Source organism: Xiphophorus hellerii, chromosome 12 (assembly GCF_003331165.1).
Source record: "Xiphophorus hellerii strain 12219 chromosome 12, Xiphophorus_hellerii-4.1, whole genome shotgun sequence".
NCBI classification, from domain to species: domain Eukaryota; kingdom Metazoa; phylum Chordata; class Actinopteri; order Cyprinodontiformes; family Poeciliidae; genus Xiphophorus; species Xiphophorus hellerii.
In genome coordinates, this window is record NC_045683.1 from 16,620,605 (window position 1) to 16,639,054 (window position 18,450).

Consider the following 18,450-nt stretch of genomic DNA (forward strand, 5'->3'; position numbering starts at 1 on the left):
AAATGTTGCACATTCCTAGTATAAATGGATATGCCTAGTTTTAAAATGCAGAAATTTCATGCTGGTTTTGCATATTGGTGCATGTTAAATGAGTCTGATTAAGTTATGTTAAAGAAATTAGATGTTAAATATTTAATTCAGATTAATAAACACAAATCAAATAACCATACAAATTGTTATTTTATCTTGAGAACAGTATTTGTATTTAATTTTTTTATTTTACAATATTTGTTGCTTCAAGCAAGTTTTATAAAATTTAAATGTCACTACTTTCTTCACACAACAAAAGTGCAACTGTCTGACTTTGTCACAAACAAACTTGCTGTTATAAGTTTGTTAAAAATTCTGTAGCAGTTTCTGACAACAGCAAGAACAAGTAACAAGAAAGAGCTGTTCTAGGGGTGAGGGTGAGGAGACGGAGGGGCTTTTTCTAAAAGGCACTGAAGCACAGAAGATCTTCTTTAAGGGTTTTACATCCTCGAACTTTAATAATGGAAAATAGTCATCTTGTGTGACATTGGACAATGAAAACCCAGAAAATGCAACCTCCTCTTTTTACAGGTCCCAGGGTTGTTAACAATACACTGATCAAACTCAACAAGTCCTGTAATAACATGAGTCCACATAGCATGTGATCGCTAAGCATCAAAAGAACACTGGGTATGTCTCAGGAGATGTGAGCCCCTATATGTTGATCCTGGGCTACTCTTGCACAGGACGACTGGTTTAACTTTCACTATGTGAAAACCGATGATTATTAGTCTGCACACAAATTCAACAAACAGCATGTTTTCTGAGCGTTTTGCTTTGAGTTTGATAAAAAAATAAATAAATAAATAAATAAATAAATGTTTGAGATGTATGAGATGTAGGCTTTGATTTAGGAATTGGGATGCCATTTCTCCTTCGTTCTCTCTTGGATTCAAAGCCACAATCTTTATTAATAAATTTTTTTTTCCTTTGTTAAAATTTGTTCAAGCTTGTAATCAGTCAGTCTGCCTTTTTAGAGGATGATAACTAGTCACTGTGCGATTTGGAGATATGGTATGTACCACACTGAACATTTACTACTGAAGTGGAAAGTTGTCCCAAGAGATCAGAAAGAAAGTTTTAGACAAGCATATTAAAGGTAAAGGCTACAAGACCGCCTCCAAGCAGCTTGGTGTTCTTGTGACTACAATTGCATATTATTTAGTGGTTTAAGGTGCACATGACTGTAGCCAACTTCTCTGGCTGTTTCGCAGGCCCATTGGATAATATGAATGGTACCCAAAGAACCCAGAACAGAATCCAAAAAATTTTAAGGTGAATTCCAAAGTACAAGGACTTTATGGGAAATGATCAAGGAGGAAACCAAAGCATAAAAAGTAAGGCTGGAATTTGCCACAATGCATACCGACAAGCCACAAAGCTTCTGGGAGAAAGGCCTTTGGTAAGATGAGTCAAAACTAGAGATCTTTGGCAAGGCACATCAGTTCTATGTTCAGAGAAGTTATCAAGAAGATAAAACTGTCCATACTGTGAAACATGGAGGAGGCTCGGCTATGATCTTACGCTACTTTGCTGCATCTGCCACAGGGAGTCTTGTATCTGTTCAGGGTGTGGTGAAATCTCAAGATGATTAAGGAATTCTGGAGAGAAATGTGTTGCCTGGTGTCAGAAAGCTTGGTCTTAGTTACAGGTCATGGATTTTCCAACAGGATAACAACCCAAAACACACAGCTAAAAAGCACCCAAGAATGTCTAACAGCAAAACATTGAACTATTCTGAACTGACCTGAAACGAGCCCTGATCTAAATCCTGCTGAACGTCTGTGGAGGGAGCTGAAACATGGCGTCCAGAGAGGGCGCCCTTCAAACCTGACACAACTGGAGCAGTTTGTGCATGAGGATTGGGTCACAACACCTGTGGACAGGTTCAGAAGTCTTATTGACAATTACAAAATTTGTTTAATTGCAGTGATTACCTCTAACGATTGAGCAACAAAAAAATATTAAGTTACAAGTATCATCATTTTTGTCCAGGCCTGTTTCATTAGTTTTTTAAAATGATTTTGTTGAACCACAGTTCAAAAGCAAGGTCTGCTTTAACCTTGATAACCTGTAGTAAGTTTTTATTTATTTTTACCTTTGTCACCTTTGGGTTATTTCAATGACCATTGTGGGCGTTTAAGTCATTAGCAGAGGGGAACCAACAATTTGATCCATGTGTGCATGTGAGATAGTCTCAGTGAAAATGATTGTGATAAAAGTAAAGCTGTAACAGCTTAAAGTGCTTTTGTAACCAAGTCTCATTTTGACAGACATCTTATTGGGGGAAATCTGACCAAAGAGCTCCTAAGTGGTGCAAACTTCCCCTCCATGACATCTCCATTGTTAGAATGATGCACAAGTTCCAGTCCACAGCAAAAAAAAAAAAAAAAAAAAACTACTCAAAACTCTAATCTCTAACAGAAACCAGTTGCATTTTTCACACTACATATCGCCAAAATCACTAGCTCTGTAAACAAAGCTTCTCCATTTCAACACAAGCCTGTATGTGTCTTCAGGCGGGACACATGTGTCATACATGACCCACAAGCCTCAACATAATCTGGAATTCAAAGACTTTCAAGAATCTCAAGGACCTGTGGGAACTCTGATTACAATTTAGCTCTTGATGAAATCATTATGCCAGCTCTTTATTTTCTTTTCTTTTTTTTTGCTTTTCATGCAAATTAAATCACGTAAGAGTTGAGGCTTTATTAAATATAGTTAATGATACAAAAATGGATTTTGCTTCATATAAAGTTGCTGAAGGCCAAACCACCTGAACGACAGTGAAAAGAAGATAGAATATTTAAAGAATACAACAGTTTTAATATACCAATTACTGCATTAAGGAGGGAACCGAAACACACAGAGGCCAGACAGCCTGAAGGCACAGAGCTCATTAAAGCAGTGAGATGGTCTGAGAGCAGAAACTGGAGAAAGAAACCTTTCCAGATGACATTTTAGGGGTCACACTTGACAACATTTAAATCATTAGGCCATGTTACCTTCAGCTCCAGTAGCCATTTAAATGTAGCTAATCTACATAAAGGGACCCAATTACTTTGCTGTCTCACCTCCTCTGAAGAAACACAAACTCAAATTTATATAAAAACTGTAAATATCATTAAAATATAAATAAAATACATGCCTTTATGTGAACTCACCCTCATGTTCACCACAGATCCTGTGGTAATAATAACCTGCTTTACCAAAAGAATTAAAGACAACTGCAAGCATTTAGACCGATCCAATGGCAGCCTGCACTGGAGAAGAGGTTTTAGTAATCTTAAAGTAGAATTTGAACCCACACAGCAGAGTGAACAACAGCAGACTTTTGACACACAGGGAAGTTAATCATCCAGCTCAATGAGCATATAATGAGCGATGAGTGTGAAAAACAATGTGGAATATTCATGAGTTCTGTAAGTATCTGGTTTTTTTGCCTCTAAATTACATAATAAAGAAGGTAGAAAAAATAAATCCTATCCTATTTTCTATTAATCTATGTTCATCTTCGTCATGAGTAAAATTACTGTGTAATTGCTGCTTTTGCATTTTTGTCGGTGTAATGTCACAGCAAATTATTTGTGGAAAATTTGTAGATTCTCAAACTTTTTTGCAGACTGCATCTAAAATATTCAAAGGAAAACAAAGAACTAAGATTTTCCTGCTTTTGTCAGCCCTGGATGATTGTTTATTCACAAAAAATAGTCAAATAATGTCAACTATAACAATCTTGTGCGCTAGCTCTCCTTTAAACAAAACATTTTCTAAAATCAAAAAGCAACAGCACTGATATTTAGAGCTTTAAAACGACCCAAAGACTCTTCAAAGCACTTAAGTTCACCGGGAAGACTAAAAACAAAGAAAAATAAAATAACTAAATTCTGAGGCTCCTTTGTCCTTGCTGATCAGCTCGCACAATGTTTAACTAATTTTTATTTTAATGACCTGCCAAATCAGCATTCTCCATTTCTAAACTTTTGCATCCTGCTGATAAAGCAGAGAAGCTTTGGGGAGAAAGAGAAAAGAAAAAAAATGTGTGTGTGTGTGTAGGGGGGTATGTGTGCGTGCAAGCAGGGACACAATGGTGGCTTAATAATGAGCGCAGGTTCTATGCAGCATGTAGAGCTCACAGTGTAAACACTTGACCCACAGGGAGTAATAAACCTTGTAACAGTGAAGGACAGCACAACAAAACACGCATGACTGCAACATAGTCTGAACAAAGCTCTCTTTATGTTTACTGATGTAGCTTTTATCATTCACATAATCTGTTCTTTACTTATTTTACTATTTCCCTAAAGGTGTTATTCACCATATCTATTTTAATCAGCTTGACAAAGGTTTATCAGGGCAACAAAGCAGAATAAAGCAATAGTCTGGATCAACTGTAACCTAACTTCTAAACCAGAAGATGAACCAAATATTATAATCTACACCAGAACTTCTACATGTTGCAAGAATAAATCATTTATCTATTACACATAAACAACAACTTTTGGCTAACTTTGTAACACAATAAAACAATACCTTCACTCCTATTACAGATAACGACACTGAAGTCAGAAACCAAAACTGAAACAATAAAAAAGTTTACAGAAATGCATGTGGCAGAAGTAATCATTGAATCTCAATAAATATTTGTAGCATAACAGAAACAAGAAAACACCAAGAAACAGGCTGAAATGTTGGGAAAGCTGTGTCTTGGGATATTAGTATATTAGAGAAGAGATGGCTATTCTTTCCAGACAGCAGGTTCCTTGGGGAGGGGATATTTACAGAAGAGCCCTTTCAACACGCACTTTAAGGAACAGTTATTTATCTGACACTGCTTGGAAATAGAAAACCCCAGAAAGACAAGAGTAAAGACAGAAGAGGAGGAAAGTAAAAAAAATATCTAACCAAAAGAAAGATTGACGTAGCTTTAAGTTCGAGAGCGATAAAGGCTCATCAGGAACATAGAGTTTAATTAGTTTCAATCGATTACAACATGTATTTTAAGCAAAACTAATACAGACAACATAAACAACTAGAGATGAATCGAGGAACTGTCTGTGTGGAGACATTCAAATGTCGATTTGACTGACTGACTGCATAGTCAGCATCACCTGAGTACAAAGCTTTTCTGATCAATGAATGCACAACACCTAAAAGATACGAGTTTGTACCATTTACCCTCTTCGGTGTAGAAATTGTTACTGTAGGAATGAGATTTAGAGTCAGCTATTTTAGTATCAGTAAGGAATTGAAAATTAAAATTAAAAAAATATTTTCCTATGGAGGCAAGTCAGATATTCATTTTGGCTGCAAGACGCGAGAGGGTCAGATTATGATCATTTCGCTTCCTTGCCATTTTGCCACACTTTATAACGCTTTCATACCAGAGCTCTTATGGTCTGTTTTATTTGGGATTGTGTGAACAATCAAATTAACTCTAGTGCATCTGAAAATGTGGTTGTCCGTTCACATGAAAATAAACCCTGGTACGGTTACATTAAGGGAGTGTTCTACAAACACAGTAAAACATAAAAATCTCCCCTCTCTGCTGTCTTTTTCTGTACAGCTGCATTCATTTCATGAATGGAGAGCAACAATGCTTGCTTTCTTGTTTTTAAAAACCTGCTTGAAATAAATAAATAAATAAACCAACATGCAAGATTGCTTGCTGCCTTGCCAGCAGTACATACTGAGCAATTTACCCTAAGTTAACAGATGTTCCAACAGCATGACATTGTCCAGGCTCTTTGGTCCGCTTTCAAAATTGCACTGTGAAACTGACGCTTTATCAAATTGGTAAGAAGTGAATTTATCTGGAGTTTTCCCTTGCTAATAACAGGAAGGCTAAATGTACTAATGCAAAGCTGATTTGTTATTAATGGGATTTGAAACTTTTGAAAACGCTGCTGGATTAGAATAATGACAGTCTTTCAAAAACAACGCAATGTGAAAATCAGACGGTGGCAATATCACAATAAACTTCAAAATATACAGTAGTTGTCTGCATGAGCAAATCATGGTTTTCACATACATCCACAGGAAATTACGTCGATAAAGAAAGAAAGGCAAAGTGTGGTTGAAAAACACTGGATAAACAAAAACCAGGCAAAAAAGAAATATCACCATCGTCATGATTTTTGGCAGGACGACTTCTTGAAGAACCATTAACAATCTCTGTTTGGCTTCCTTAATGTTTGTTATGTTACAAGACTGAATCTCACTCTGAGCTCTTTGTCTCCGTCTCACCCGTTATTAAGAACTGGAGCTGAGGTAGCAAATTGTGCAATGCCAGCACATAATTTTTGTTCCAACAAAAACAAAGGCAAGCCATAGAGTACACAGCAGCAGTACAACTAATTGAAGAAGCTGATAAGAAGCACACCATCTGTCATTTCATAACATCCTCTCAGGGGCTCCAAAAGTAGCAAAGCACAGCAAGCTCCCCAAGCCAAAAGCAGTATAAAGCAGCTGCAGGTCTATTTAGCATAGGCAAATATTGAACAAAAAAAAAAATCTAGGAACATTTTTCAAAAAGAAACCTACTAATTTTCATCAAAGTGTTGTTGTGAAAACTGCAATAAATAAAGTTATCAAACTGACAAAAGAGGACAGTCCCAATTAATAGAAAAACAATAAATATTACATATTTCATTTAGCCATTAGTCTCGTAAGTTTAGTTATTAAGTGGAAATATTAAAAAATGTAGGTCTAAATTTAATGTGATGTGTGTTTTGAAAAGTTAATTTTACAGATTTGCCATTTAAATTACACTGAATTTACCATCTTCACATATAGTTCACTGAAAACATCTAAAATACAATTAGACAAGTGAACAGAAACATCTATTCAGCTTTTTACAGTTTCAGGTATACACAAATGCTCAAAGCTACTCACATTTCATAGCTTAACACAAACGGAGAAAAACTGTGTACTTACTTGAGAGAGATTTCCCCCAGAGACTTCTGATGAAAATCTAAATATTTTACGCAAGACAGGAGAGTTTGACAAAAAAAAATAAGAGAAACTCAGAAAGAAATGAACACGGATGGATGCAAAATGAAGCAAATGGCTTACTGAGAGAGAAGGGGGGAAAAAAGAGAAGGCAGGAAAAACCAGACAGCGAATGTGAGAGTACTGTGGGAAGGGAGAGGAAAAGTGGATATGTGGAAGGTTGAAAAAACAAAAAAAACAGCCAAGACAAAGAGGGAGGGGATGTGGCAATATGATAAATGAAGTGTGCTTAAACATGAGATGTTAATAAGTTCTCTTCTCACATTGTGCTCTGATATTTCTACAGTTTCAGCACCATGGACAGTTCATTATGTTTAACAGCAAGAGGTGAATCACAGAATAAATTTAGGGGGAAAAAAAACAGAAGGAAGATAAATCATTGTCAAAAACTGGAAATAATTTAAACGGCACCTAACTTGATAAAGTAGTCTAAGGTAAAAGCAAAAAAGGTCACTAGACTACCATGCTGACCATTACAATGAAGCTATCAAGCTGGACACACTGGGCTCAGGTTATTTCACATCATACCTTGCCTCAGCTCTGCTGTATATTTCTGAAATTAGTCAGAGATGGAGACCCTTCTTTGAAGAATCAACCAATTTCTATATTTTACCCCAAACAGCCATTTCTAAAACCTTCTCTGTTAGTATAAAAATATGTCAACTGAGGCTATAGATGTATTTAATCGTGTCAGGCAGGCTTACAAATTCAAGTCACTAGTGGAACAAGTTATTTCAAGGACAGTGATCCCACTTCACATGCAGGCGCAAAAACATGGCACGCATAGGAGGTCAAGTCAAAGTGAAGGGAAACACTGCCCCCTGCTGAGCTTAAGCTTTATGGTTTAGATCATGTTAAAATGAGTGAGTACATGGATCAAACTATTCCTAATAATGCAAACGCTAATGACAAACTTACAGACGGCATCTTTTCTAACAAAATAAGATGACTGCCTAATCAACAAATCAAATGACAGGTGCTACAGAAATACTGAATACAAATGTGGGATGCAAGGGATTGAAAATTGCAGCACATCATAAGACAGAACACAGTTAAAACATTTTAAAAAATACCACATGATGGCAATGGAACAACAAGCCTTGTAATGGATATCAATGTCTACCTTTAGCTCCCTCCTGACATCTATCCGCAGTTTACACTCTGCTCACCTGAGGAAATCGATATGAGCTTTTTGTTCCGAAAACAGAGAAGCAAGGGTAGGTTAATGAATGCTGACATTCTGGTGCTGATCCATGTCCAACACCACAAACAAAGAAAAAGATGGTCCGACAGACTCTGAACACACACTTGTTTAGTAATTCATTTGGGTGTTAAGGCAGTACTTCAGTGGCTTTCTGCGTGGACACTCTCCACAGACACTACATATTCTGTGTAAGCAGTGAAACAAAAGGAAGTAAGGAAAAAGCACAAAGACCTGTGTGCAATCTTTCCTCACTGACTCTTACCTTATGCAGCACAATTGCAAAAGTATTCACACCTCTTAAAGTTTTCCACATATACATTGTTATATCCAAAAACTGTACGCAGATGACCAACACAAAGCGGCATAGAAGACAAAAATTACATGGTTTTCAACATTTTTTTACATATTAAAATAATCTTTTTATTCTACTAGAAACATACACTTATCAGGCAGCAAGAAAGAAGACAGAAAGAAATCAAATCAATTTCATGAATGTTTATACCTACATGGCTGGAAGAAAAACATTTTTAAAGACGCTATTAACGAGCACAAAGGACAAAATTAAATAAGCATTTTAAAATAAGAAAATACCATTAACAATACCAGCCATTTACATTTTTTACTCTGATTAAAACTTTCCTTTTAAGAAGTGCTTCATTTCAAACTGTAGCCAGCTAGTTTATTTGGGAGTTCCTGATAATAATGTCACTGACAGATGCTCTGACAACCAAATGGTATCCTTGGTTTAAGCATATTTGATGTTAATTATTATTTAATTGAGCTTGATATATGACCTTCCATTGTAACCAACTTTAGTTAATTAACTACTTGAACAGTGACATACCAGAGAAAACCATCCTGTGACAAATATCATTAAAATAAGCAAAGTGAACTGTTAAACTGCCCAAAACCAACATAAATCCACAATGACACACTAAATGAATGCAGTCAATCAATAGCCTAACCTTTTTAAATATACCAGCATTCCTCTGCAGCATACGTGGGTGAGCTTAAAAAGCACTCACATTCTTGTTCAGTCTATATTTAGTGATCTGACTTTCACACAGAGGCCAGAAGAATATATAATCTGTCTCACTTTCTGCAGAACCTTTTTACTGTAGACTAAAGCCGACTCCGAGTTGATGCTGTGGTAAAGTGAGAGAAAACAAAACACCCAGACTTTTCCCACAGCCTTTGACCAAAGAACTGCAAGCCTAAATAACAATAGGTCCTCTTGGAAAGGGGAATGACTGAATGGAAGCTCAGTTCTCCCAGTGGCATTAGCATACTCCAGTTTGTTTTTCCAGTTTGGTTGTGGAGTCACAGCTGCCCTCTTCTGGCTCACAATATAACATGAATAACATTAAGCAAAACAGGCATAGTAAAACTAAGAACTGGACTGAATACCATAAAGCAGAGGACATGGCTGATTGCAGAAGGTAAATGAAATGTATCCATATACAATGCCCAGCAAAAATATTCATACAACCAACATTTCTATGTGCATACTTCAATGCTCAAATTTAGCAGGAGGAGCTTCTGTACACATTGTTTTTCAGGTGTTGCCATAATATTGGTGACTACATTCGTATATTGTGCAACCCTACGCTGAACTGAATTTAGGTGTGGGCTTTGACTGAACCATTTTAACACATAAATATGCATTATTAATTCAAACCAATCTGCTGAAGCTCTGGCTGCATGTTTAGGCAAGAAGGTCCAGGATTTGAGTCCTGGCCTGGGGTTTTTCTGCAAGGAGTTTGTATGTTCTCTCTATCCATGCACAGAATCTGTCTGGGTACTCCAGCTTCCTCTCAATATTGAATACTCTAATTTTCCCTCAGCTATTTGTGTGTTTTTGTATGGTTTTCTGTCCTGTGTGTCTGTGTTGCCCTAAGTTGGACTAGCGACCTGTTCCCACATCACTGGAGATAGGCACCACCCTGCAAGGATGAGCAGGTGTAGAAAATGGATGGCTGGATTACAAAAGGTTCTGGAAGCTGATCTAACCTAATGTGTTCACAGTTCAAACATACCTGTACACACATTTGTATTTTCAACTGTTGATTTGGGAGGGGGGGGAATCAGTATTGACTTGAATCTAAAAGTAGCTGCTGCTCCTTACCAGACTGATCATTCATCATGCGGATGGCTTTAGCTTTAGCCAACTCCAGCGCGGTAACCCATCTCTGCCGCTCTACTTCAGTGCTCGCCTTCAGGTGGTATGTGCGTCCGCCACTGCTCAACACAATGTTGCAGGCATCCTCTGTGTCGATGTGTGCTGTGGCCAAGTTTATAGTTCCTCGACATGTATGCGCCATCTCTGCCTGTGTCCTAAAAAAAATAATAAAGGGTATGAGGTAAATCAAAACATACAACATAGATGGGAACACTGGTCGTGAGTATGAATGAGGAGGGAACAGAATTTCAATTTCAGTCTTTCAATCCAAAAAGGCTGGGATTGCAGCTGGCATTCCTACTGCTACAAGCAGGGCAAGAGAGAGCAACTGCAGGCAAAGCAACAGTAAAACACTGAGTCGCTTCACTGAAGTAGAAGTGAGTAAGAAATATGTAAATGCACACATTATGAATAGTAAACTTGCATCAGTTTATTTTAAACAACTCTTATTATTATTTGCACCGGCTCTCCCTCCTGCTGGTGAACTGTGGGTATCTGGATATCTTCACGACACCAACTGTGTGCAGTCAGAGGGGCTTTCAAGTCTACATAACAAGGCCATTGTGCAACTTCAGGCCGGTACACAACTGAACAATTAATAAAAATCCAGACAAAGAGAGAACAGAGTATGAGAGGAAGTTAAAACAAGTGAACAGTAACAGAAAGGCAGAATCATAGCAGAATGATTAAAAAAAAAAAAGATCAGAACAAAGTAATCAATAGCAACGCCAATTGTTTGCACATGCTGCACCAAAACTGATATTTTACCACTGAGATGCACCATCATGTTTCTTGGAAAGAATATTCTCACATCTTAAAATGCAGCCCTTTTTTGTAAATTAACAACATAAACATGAAAGTGCTGGAACTAACCGGTACTTGAATCTACAAATAATTCACTGCAGGAATAGTAAAAACCAGATTCTGTGAACATACTTAATGTTAAACACTATCTAAAAGCACCAGCAGGTCTAAATGAGATGGAAAAATGCCACGGCCTTATTCTTATTTTACAATGCTCTGAGGCAATATGGAATTGAGTCCTGTGGTCTGGCAAATCAAAATTTGTGACAGTATATGGTTATTAAAGCCTCATAAGGAAAGAGACCATCTGGCTTGTTATCAGCACACAGTTATTAAAAAAACACCAGCATCTGTGATGGTATGAAGGTGGATTCGTCCACATGGCAAATGAGATCTGCACATCTGCGACATCAAAAGAGGAACAGAAAAGACATGAACATTTCCCTTTTGTTAATAAATTAATTAATATCTGTGAAATTATCCACATTTCTCAAAGATCTTAGTAAGCAACTTGACAGACAGTGAAAACATCCTTTTTAGATCGGAAAACAAAGTTTTCAGGAGGCTGCATCGTCTCACCATAACCAAATCCCCAAATATCAAAATGAGCATCTTTTTGACATATATAATGTATATGTAATGTAATAATATATAATATAAATATATATATAATAATGATATGGCTGGTTTTAGTTGTTAAAACTGCATTTGTTTATTTATTTAATCTTTAACCAAGTGAAATCTCATTGTGTTATTGCATTAATATCTTTTCTTGCTGTCTTTGAGCAGAATTTGCACTTCAATTATATTAATATTGCACTGACTTTAGTTTTTTGTTTATTATTTTTTATGTAAATAGGCTACAATTTTTTTTTTCTCATATTCATCAATAAAAAAGAAGAATTGTCTGGCCAATTTCTGCTCAAGAAAATAAATTTTTCCTCCATTGTAAGTATATTTTTCTATGTTCTAAATCCCCAAAAATATAAACAAAAGTAAAATTGATTATTTAATTTCAAAAAATACATTTCTACAGTACAAAGAGCTGAAGCAGTTATTCATACTATAAAAAGCCCCTCTTTTACCACCACTGTCGTAAAAAACAGACCGCAGTCAAATGACTTCCACATGAGTTCATTTTTATTCATTTTCTTCAAAGTCAGATATTTTGCCTTTTGATCATGTTCACAGAAAAACAAGGTCTTGAATATATTAAAACTAATAAATTCAATTTAAAACCAACTCACTAAATCAAAATGGAGTCTTTTGCAGCAACTTATAGTGAGCCTCGTTCTGCCAGATGTTTCTACCTGTTAAAAGGAAATTATTCCTCTCCACTATCACCATGTGCTTGCTAAGGAAGAGGGATCACTGCAATGACTCAATGCAACTGGCTCAATTTCCATAGACAGACATCTTCTAACCAGTTCATCTGAAAAAGAGACTCTGATTGTTTCAGGATTGTAATTTGGACTAAATTGATCTCGGTGTAATTTCATCTTAATGGGACAATATGACTAGATTGTATTGTTATGCACTGGATTGGTCTGCACCGAATAAGAAGTTCCTGTTAACTGCGTATGAATAAGACCTGTTAGTGCCCTGAAATGACCATTGTATTAGTTTGGTGAACTGATACTGAATTGAACCAAATATAGATGTTGCTGCACTAATTAATTTTTTTAGATCAGGAAGCAAGACGGTTGAGAAACAAAAAGGCATGAAGGCCAAATGCTCACAAGTTTGCAGGTTCATACGCTCAAAAACAGCCTTTTAAAGCATGCAGCCATGCCATCAAACTCTTTAAGTTCTCTTTCTCACAAGAAAAACGTCAATCTCCCTAATAAGGTAGCCGCTGCCTCACCGTGTCAAAGGTTTAGAGTGTATTTATAAATTCTGCCAGGCAGCGGCTTCCCTAAAGTCAAGTCTTGTTATCATGCCAAGCGAGAACAAGCGCTTCAGTGTACCATTCCTCTGCTGGCACTTGGTGCACATCAGTTCTGCAGACAAACACTGCACTGGGGCCATGCGAAGCGGAACAGAAAGCGGGCCGGGCAGGAATCCTCAACAGTCCAGTTTGTGGTTTCACCCGGCCGAGCTCAGCTGTAAAGTTCTGCACGTTAACTGGGTCAGAAACAGAATGTGCTGCTGATGAGTAAGATGAGACGCATGCTGATCGCTGCTGCCCTACGGGGAGGCCAGGCCATGCAAAGGCCATGAAACTACACAGTCAACAAAAAAGCTGGGAAACAGAGATAAGGACCACAGGGGCGCTAAGGCACTAGTTGGATGAGGAAGGGGAGGAGAAAGAGAAAGTAGAGCTCAGGGGTGAGGGGGAAGTTCCAGCATGATGTGCTGCATCAGGAGAGCATCGATGTGCTTTACCTGTCCATCCCCTGTGCACACATCCTCATAAAACATAAATCCACCGATCTGGAGCATGTAATGACAGAACAAAAACCAGTAAACAACACAGGACACACGGCCATGAGCATGAAAACACAGACGAGAAGAGAAAATGTGACGAAGTACCTGAAGCTTGAAACCATAGATCAGTTTTATTGTGGCTGTAGGCTACAATTTAACAAGACATGGACGAAAATGTCAAAGAACCACTTGATAACATGCTGAAAGTAAAACACAAATATGAAACTTAGAAAAAAGAGCAGTGATGCTCCATTTTGGACAGCTTGGCATGAGCTGCAGAAAAACTGAACCAATGACAAGTTAAGTATGTGGCCACTAGCCAGAGAGTCTTTTTGTCATCTCTTAGCTGCTGCCACATAAAAACACTAAGACCACACAGACAGGCACCCAAACAGAGACACTTTAGCATGCACACCCTGTCGTCTGGTGCTAAAAGCAATGAATAGCCCATTAACAAGATTAGATCACAGCAGCAATGTTGCTTGCTCCAGTCACTCCAGATAAAACGCCTGTCCGACAGACAGGATTCAGGCCAAGATCGAACCTTCAGCTGGGCCCGAGGTCGCCTTGCTCAACACTCTTTCTCCTCCCCGTATCCCGAATGAGCAAGCAGTAACACCATAACCTGACTCTCTAAAAAGAACCCAGGCAGCAGTGAACACCTGATGAGCACTTAAACTGATACGATCTGGTTTCTCTCCAGGTACTGGAGCAAAACAGAGACAGACCAGACTGCTATGAAAGACAAGACCAGGTGGCGTGATACTGCAGCTCCAGTAGCACCCAAAGTTTTAATGTCCTGTAATCCTCCCTAATTCAGAGCTGGATTTACATTAAGAGGTTACTAAATTGTGCAAAGAGTAGTAAATCTGGGAGCAAAGTCACTTAAGAAATTAAAAAAATGAAGATGTTCCAGGAAAGAAGAAGATCTTGTCATATGTCTTCTTCAGCACAACGAGGCTCTTTATGTGATTTGAACTAAAAGGAGTCATGACACAAAGCTGATGTGGAGGAAAGAATTACCAGGCTTGCGGTTTTCTAGCCAAAGTAATGGAGCAGTCAATACCGAATGCGATTCAAAATCGCTGTTCAACTCATTACACTTTAGCTTGCTCAACTGCTGAGTGTGTCAACCCATTCATAGACTCAAAGCATTGATTGGAGCTGCAGGTTAAAGAGCCAAGCCAGAGCTTTGGAAAAAAAAAAAAAAAACAGGCTGCAGGAGATAAAGTGATTTCTTAAGGCACTGACAGAATTTCAAAAGGTGTGTAACTCACTATTAAATTATTAGAAATCTAGAGACTTCTTTAAAATAAGACAAATGCCAAACACAGTAAATTATACAAATTATGCGTAAAACTTTACTATCACAAGTACAGAACATGGTGGTGGCAGCATCATCCTGGGACATGCTTTACTTCAGCGGGGCCTGGGAAGACGGTCCTTCCAGCAGGACAACAACCCTAAACATAGAGCCGGAGCTACAATGCAAAAGTGTAAATTAAAGTATGGTTAAGTGCTAGAATGGTCCATTCAAAGACCAGACCTAAACCCAACAGTGAGTCTGTGGCAACTGGCAAGCCAGAGGTTAAATGATGCTCTCTGTCCCGTCTGACTGAGATCGAGGTATTTGCAAAGATTTTAGTTTCCAGTCGTGCGAAGCTGGCACATACAAAACCTGAAGACTTGCAGCTGTAATTTTAGCAAAAAGGAATCTATAAATAATTGGCATTTGAGTGTTAAAAAAGTTTGTTTATATGTTTAATTTTTCAATTCATTAAAAGGTTTAAAAAATGTGTCATTAACTTGCCACTTCACAGTTATATAATATTTTATGTTTGGCAGTTGCATAAAATACATTGAACCCTGTGGTTGAAACATGAAAACGTTTATCAAATATGAAAACCTGTGTGAATACTTTAGTCTTCTTAGTTTATCTTCTAGTTATCTGAGAAGTATCTTAACTAGTAACAAGCTCAAACTGTTGACCGATGCCAAAAGTCAATTATGAAGGTAAAACATCTCAGGTTTGGGTGGTTTCACATAAACTATTTTCTCCTACTCTGAGCATCAGTTAGTTTTTCTCCTCTGTCAGGAATCTTGCTAGATTAAACTGAGAGCATCCTGGCTGCTTTCTACTGAAGGTTTTTTACACAACCAATCCTTGTGTTTTTGAACAAGGGAAGCTGTTGCAAAATAAAACATCTCAAAAATTAAAAGTTGCATCTCTATTTTTATCCAAAATTATCCCTTTCTCTTAGTCTAATAAAATGACAAATAGAGAACATACGCAGAAAAAAGGGTACATGTGGGAAGCAACACATTTATGACATTTATGACATACGATGAAAGCACATTAATTAACATGTTGTCACGTTTGTCTCTGCTCCTTTTTACTCCAGTGACAGTCAGTCAGGAGGCTCACAGAGAGGCAAACAAAGCCCAGAGTCAAACACACAAACAATGCGGCCGTTCCAGGAAGACATCGGCGGAGGGAACAACTTGTACGCCTCAGCGCGTCTGTGCTCAGATGTTGACAGGTTAGCTTTCCTTCAGTGGGGGCGGTCATCATATAACATAATGGACTATTAATGCTGAGCGAGGCAACAGGTGTCTTTCATTTCGCCGCAACTACAGGCAGGAGACTTTGGCTATGCAACTGTTCCACCAAATAACATGTTGATGACAAGAAAAAGGCAGGAGGCAATACTTGGAATGGAATCAGATGAAGAGGGCTTAAATAGGTAGCTGCAAGAACAATAGGTAGATAGTATTTCCTGTTTAACAGAATGACAGTGTAAAACACCATAAACAAATACAGCACCTGACTTTTGAAGAAAAACTTATTCTGGATGTGTTTGTGTCTTTTGCGTTAATTTATCACCAAGGTCCCAGCACAATTACCAGTTTTTAGGGATTTCCATTTCAAAAAGTCACAGCTTTAATTAACAGACTAAGGTTTCCTCCACTGAGCTGCTTCTTCCTTCTGCTAGGAATCATTTAATTAGGGAACTGGGTGAAGCAGGACAACAATTGTTGCAGATAATGTTTCTCATTCTCATTCAGGGTTATACATTTCATATGATTTAAACCTGTGGCTAGTAATTAAAGTGCATCTCAGTTGTAAAATCTAAGAACAAACAACAGGGTGAGAAGCAACCGAGTGGTACAATGTATATAAAAATCAAGTATCAAGTATATGTCAAAAGTTAGCACATTTAAGACTTTGACAGCTGTGAGTGAAAAAATCTTCTGTCTCTAATGTGAAAGTTATTTTCACATGCAGGTTGTGCATTAACCTGAGGATTTTAACAGTTGTCCTATTAAAGTAAATTTTAACAAGACAAACAGGAGTCTTTTGTGCTGAATAAGCACCTGACCCTCTTGGATGTCACATAAATTCTCATCTCTTTGTTTCCATGTCTAAGCAACATTTAACTACTAACATCCATGCCGGCAGAAACATGACTCTCCCACCACAGAGTCACAGGTGTGTCTCTAGTATAGGTGATGTTAGGTAAGAGGAAGCAGCTGTTAGAATGGGGTGAAGGCAGAATGATGATAGTAGCAACATAAAGTCATGTATCTTATTACATTGAGACAATGAAGCAGCTACTCTCAGTTAAGTGAGGTGACACAATAAATGAACGAAACCTTAAAAGTAACATGGCTCTACAAATTTTCCGGCTATTATGAAAGTCTGACCTGGATATCATTGAACAAATGCACTTGAATCAATAATTTTTTTAATTGAACTGAGTTGGATGAAGTCATTTTAAATAACTACTTAAATAAACCACTGTCACTCATTAACACTTATGCAAAAAAACAAGAGGTTTTGTTTTATCATGATCAAAGGTCATTTATTTAAAGCAAAAAAGCAACAATTATTAAGTTAAAATAATGTATACTATAACTATGACATTATTATGTCGCTATTTGTAGTTTGATACATAAACTATAAATGCATGCAAAATTCTGTAGTGCTTTGCATACTATGCAAAATATCTTGCCTTTAGTTTAAGCTATTCTCATCTTAATAGAGATGCAAAATATGCAGCTGAAAATAAGTGTGCACATCAGGTAAGGAGGAGGTTGCACTTTGCTTTGCTATTCTCCAAAGTATCAAACTGTGGTCATTCCAGCACTTTCTCTGGCATCTTATTAAAATGGTATTAACTTTATAATACATATTTTTTGTTATACCTTGACACCAGACCCCACCTGATGCCTAGTAGACTCTTCTATTTTAATGTTCATTGAAACTTTTTAACTTCTGCCTTCTTGACAGTCTTGTTTTCATCTAAAAGGACGTTCCAAGGGAATCATATCTGTTATGTTTCAGTTTGATCTCTTTCTATGTACTTTTCATTTGTCAACAAGCACACTTTTGTTTTTTACTTCAGTTGTTTAATTAAATCTGGCAGGGAGAATTCAAATAAATCTGACCCTTTCTACTAAAGTAAGCTAAATTCAGAAACAAAAAGGACAATTTTGCAGTCAACTCTAAGTTGTTGACAAATTAAGTTAATGCAGCCTAACTGCAAGAAATTCATATTTCAAACAGGACCAGAGTAGCTTTTCTCAGCAGGCTGACTAGAGGTGTCCAGCAACAGGTGGGAAGGGGAAGCATCTCTATATCTTTTTTTGTTATATTTTGATGCTTATGTGAAACTACTAACTTCTAACTTGTAAGTGTGCCTTCTTAGCCAGGTCTGACTTTTAAAAGCTGTGAATCTTGATGGACTTCTTGACTGAATGAAGGATAAATACAAAAACATTTTGTAAAGCT

The 18,450-nt window shown here is 37.4% G+C and overlaps 1 protein-coding gene across 5 annotated transcripts in view; it reads right to left on the reverse strand.

Moving 5' to 3' along the window:
- osbp2b (oxysterol binding protein 2b) overlaps positions 1 to 18,450 on the reverse strand; it is a 73,862-nt gene that overhangs the window by 30,405 nt on the left and 25,007 nt on the right. For 4 of the 5 annotated variants that reach the window (XM_032579260.1, XM_032579261.1, XM_032579265.1 and 1 more), the window contains one exon: positions 10,374 to 10,582. In XM_032579260.1, coding sequence (XP_032435151.1) covers positions 10,374 to 10,582 — 209 coding nt within the window. Of the gene's footprint in view, positions 1 to 6,969; positions 7,091 to 10,373; positions 10,583 to 18,450 lie in introns of those variants that run through there. The other variant, XM_032579264.1, reaches the window with a different exon arrangement.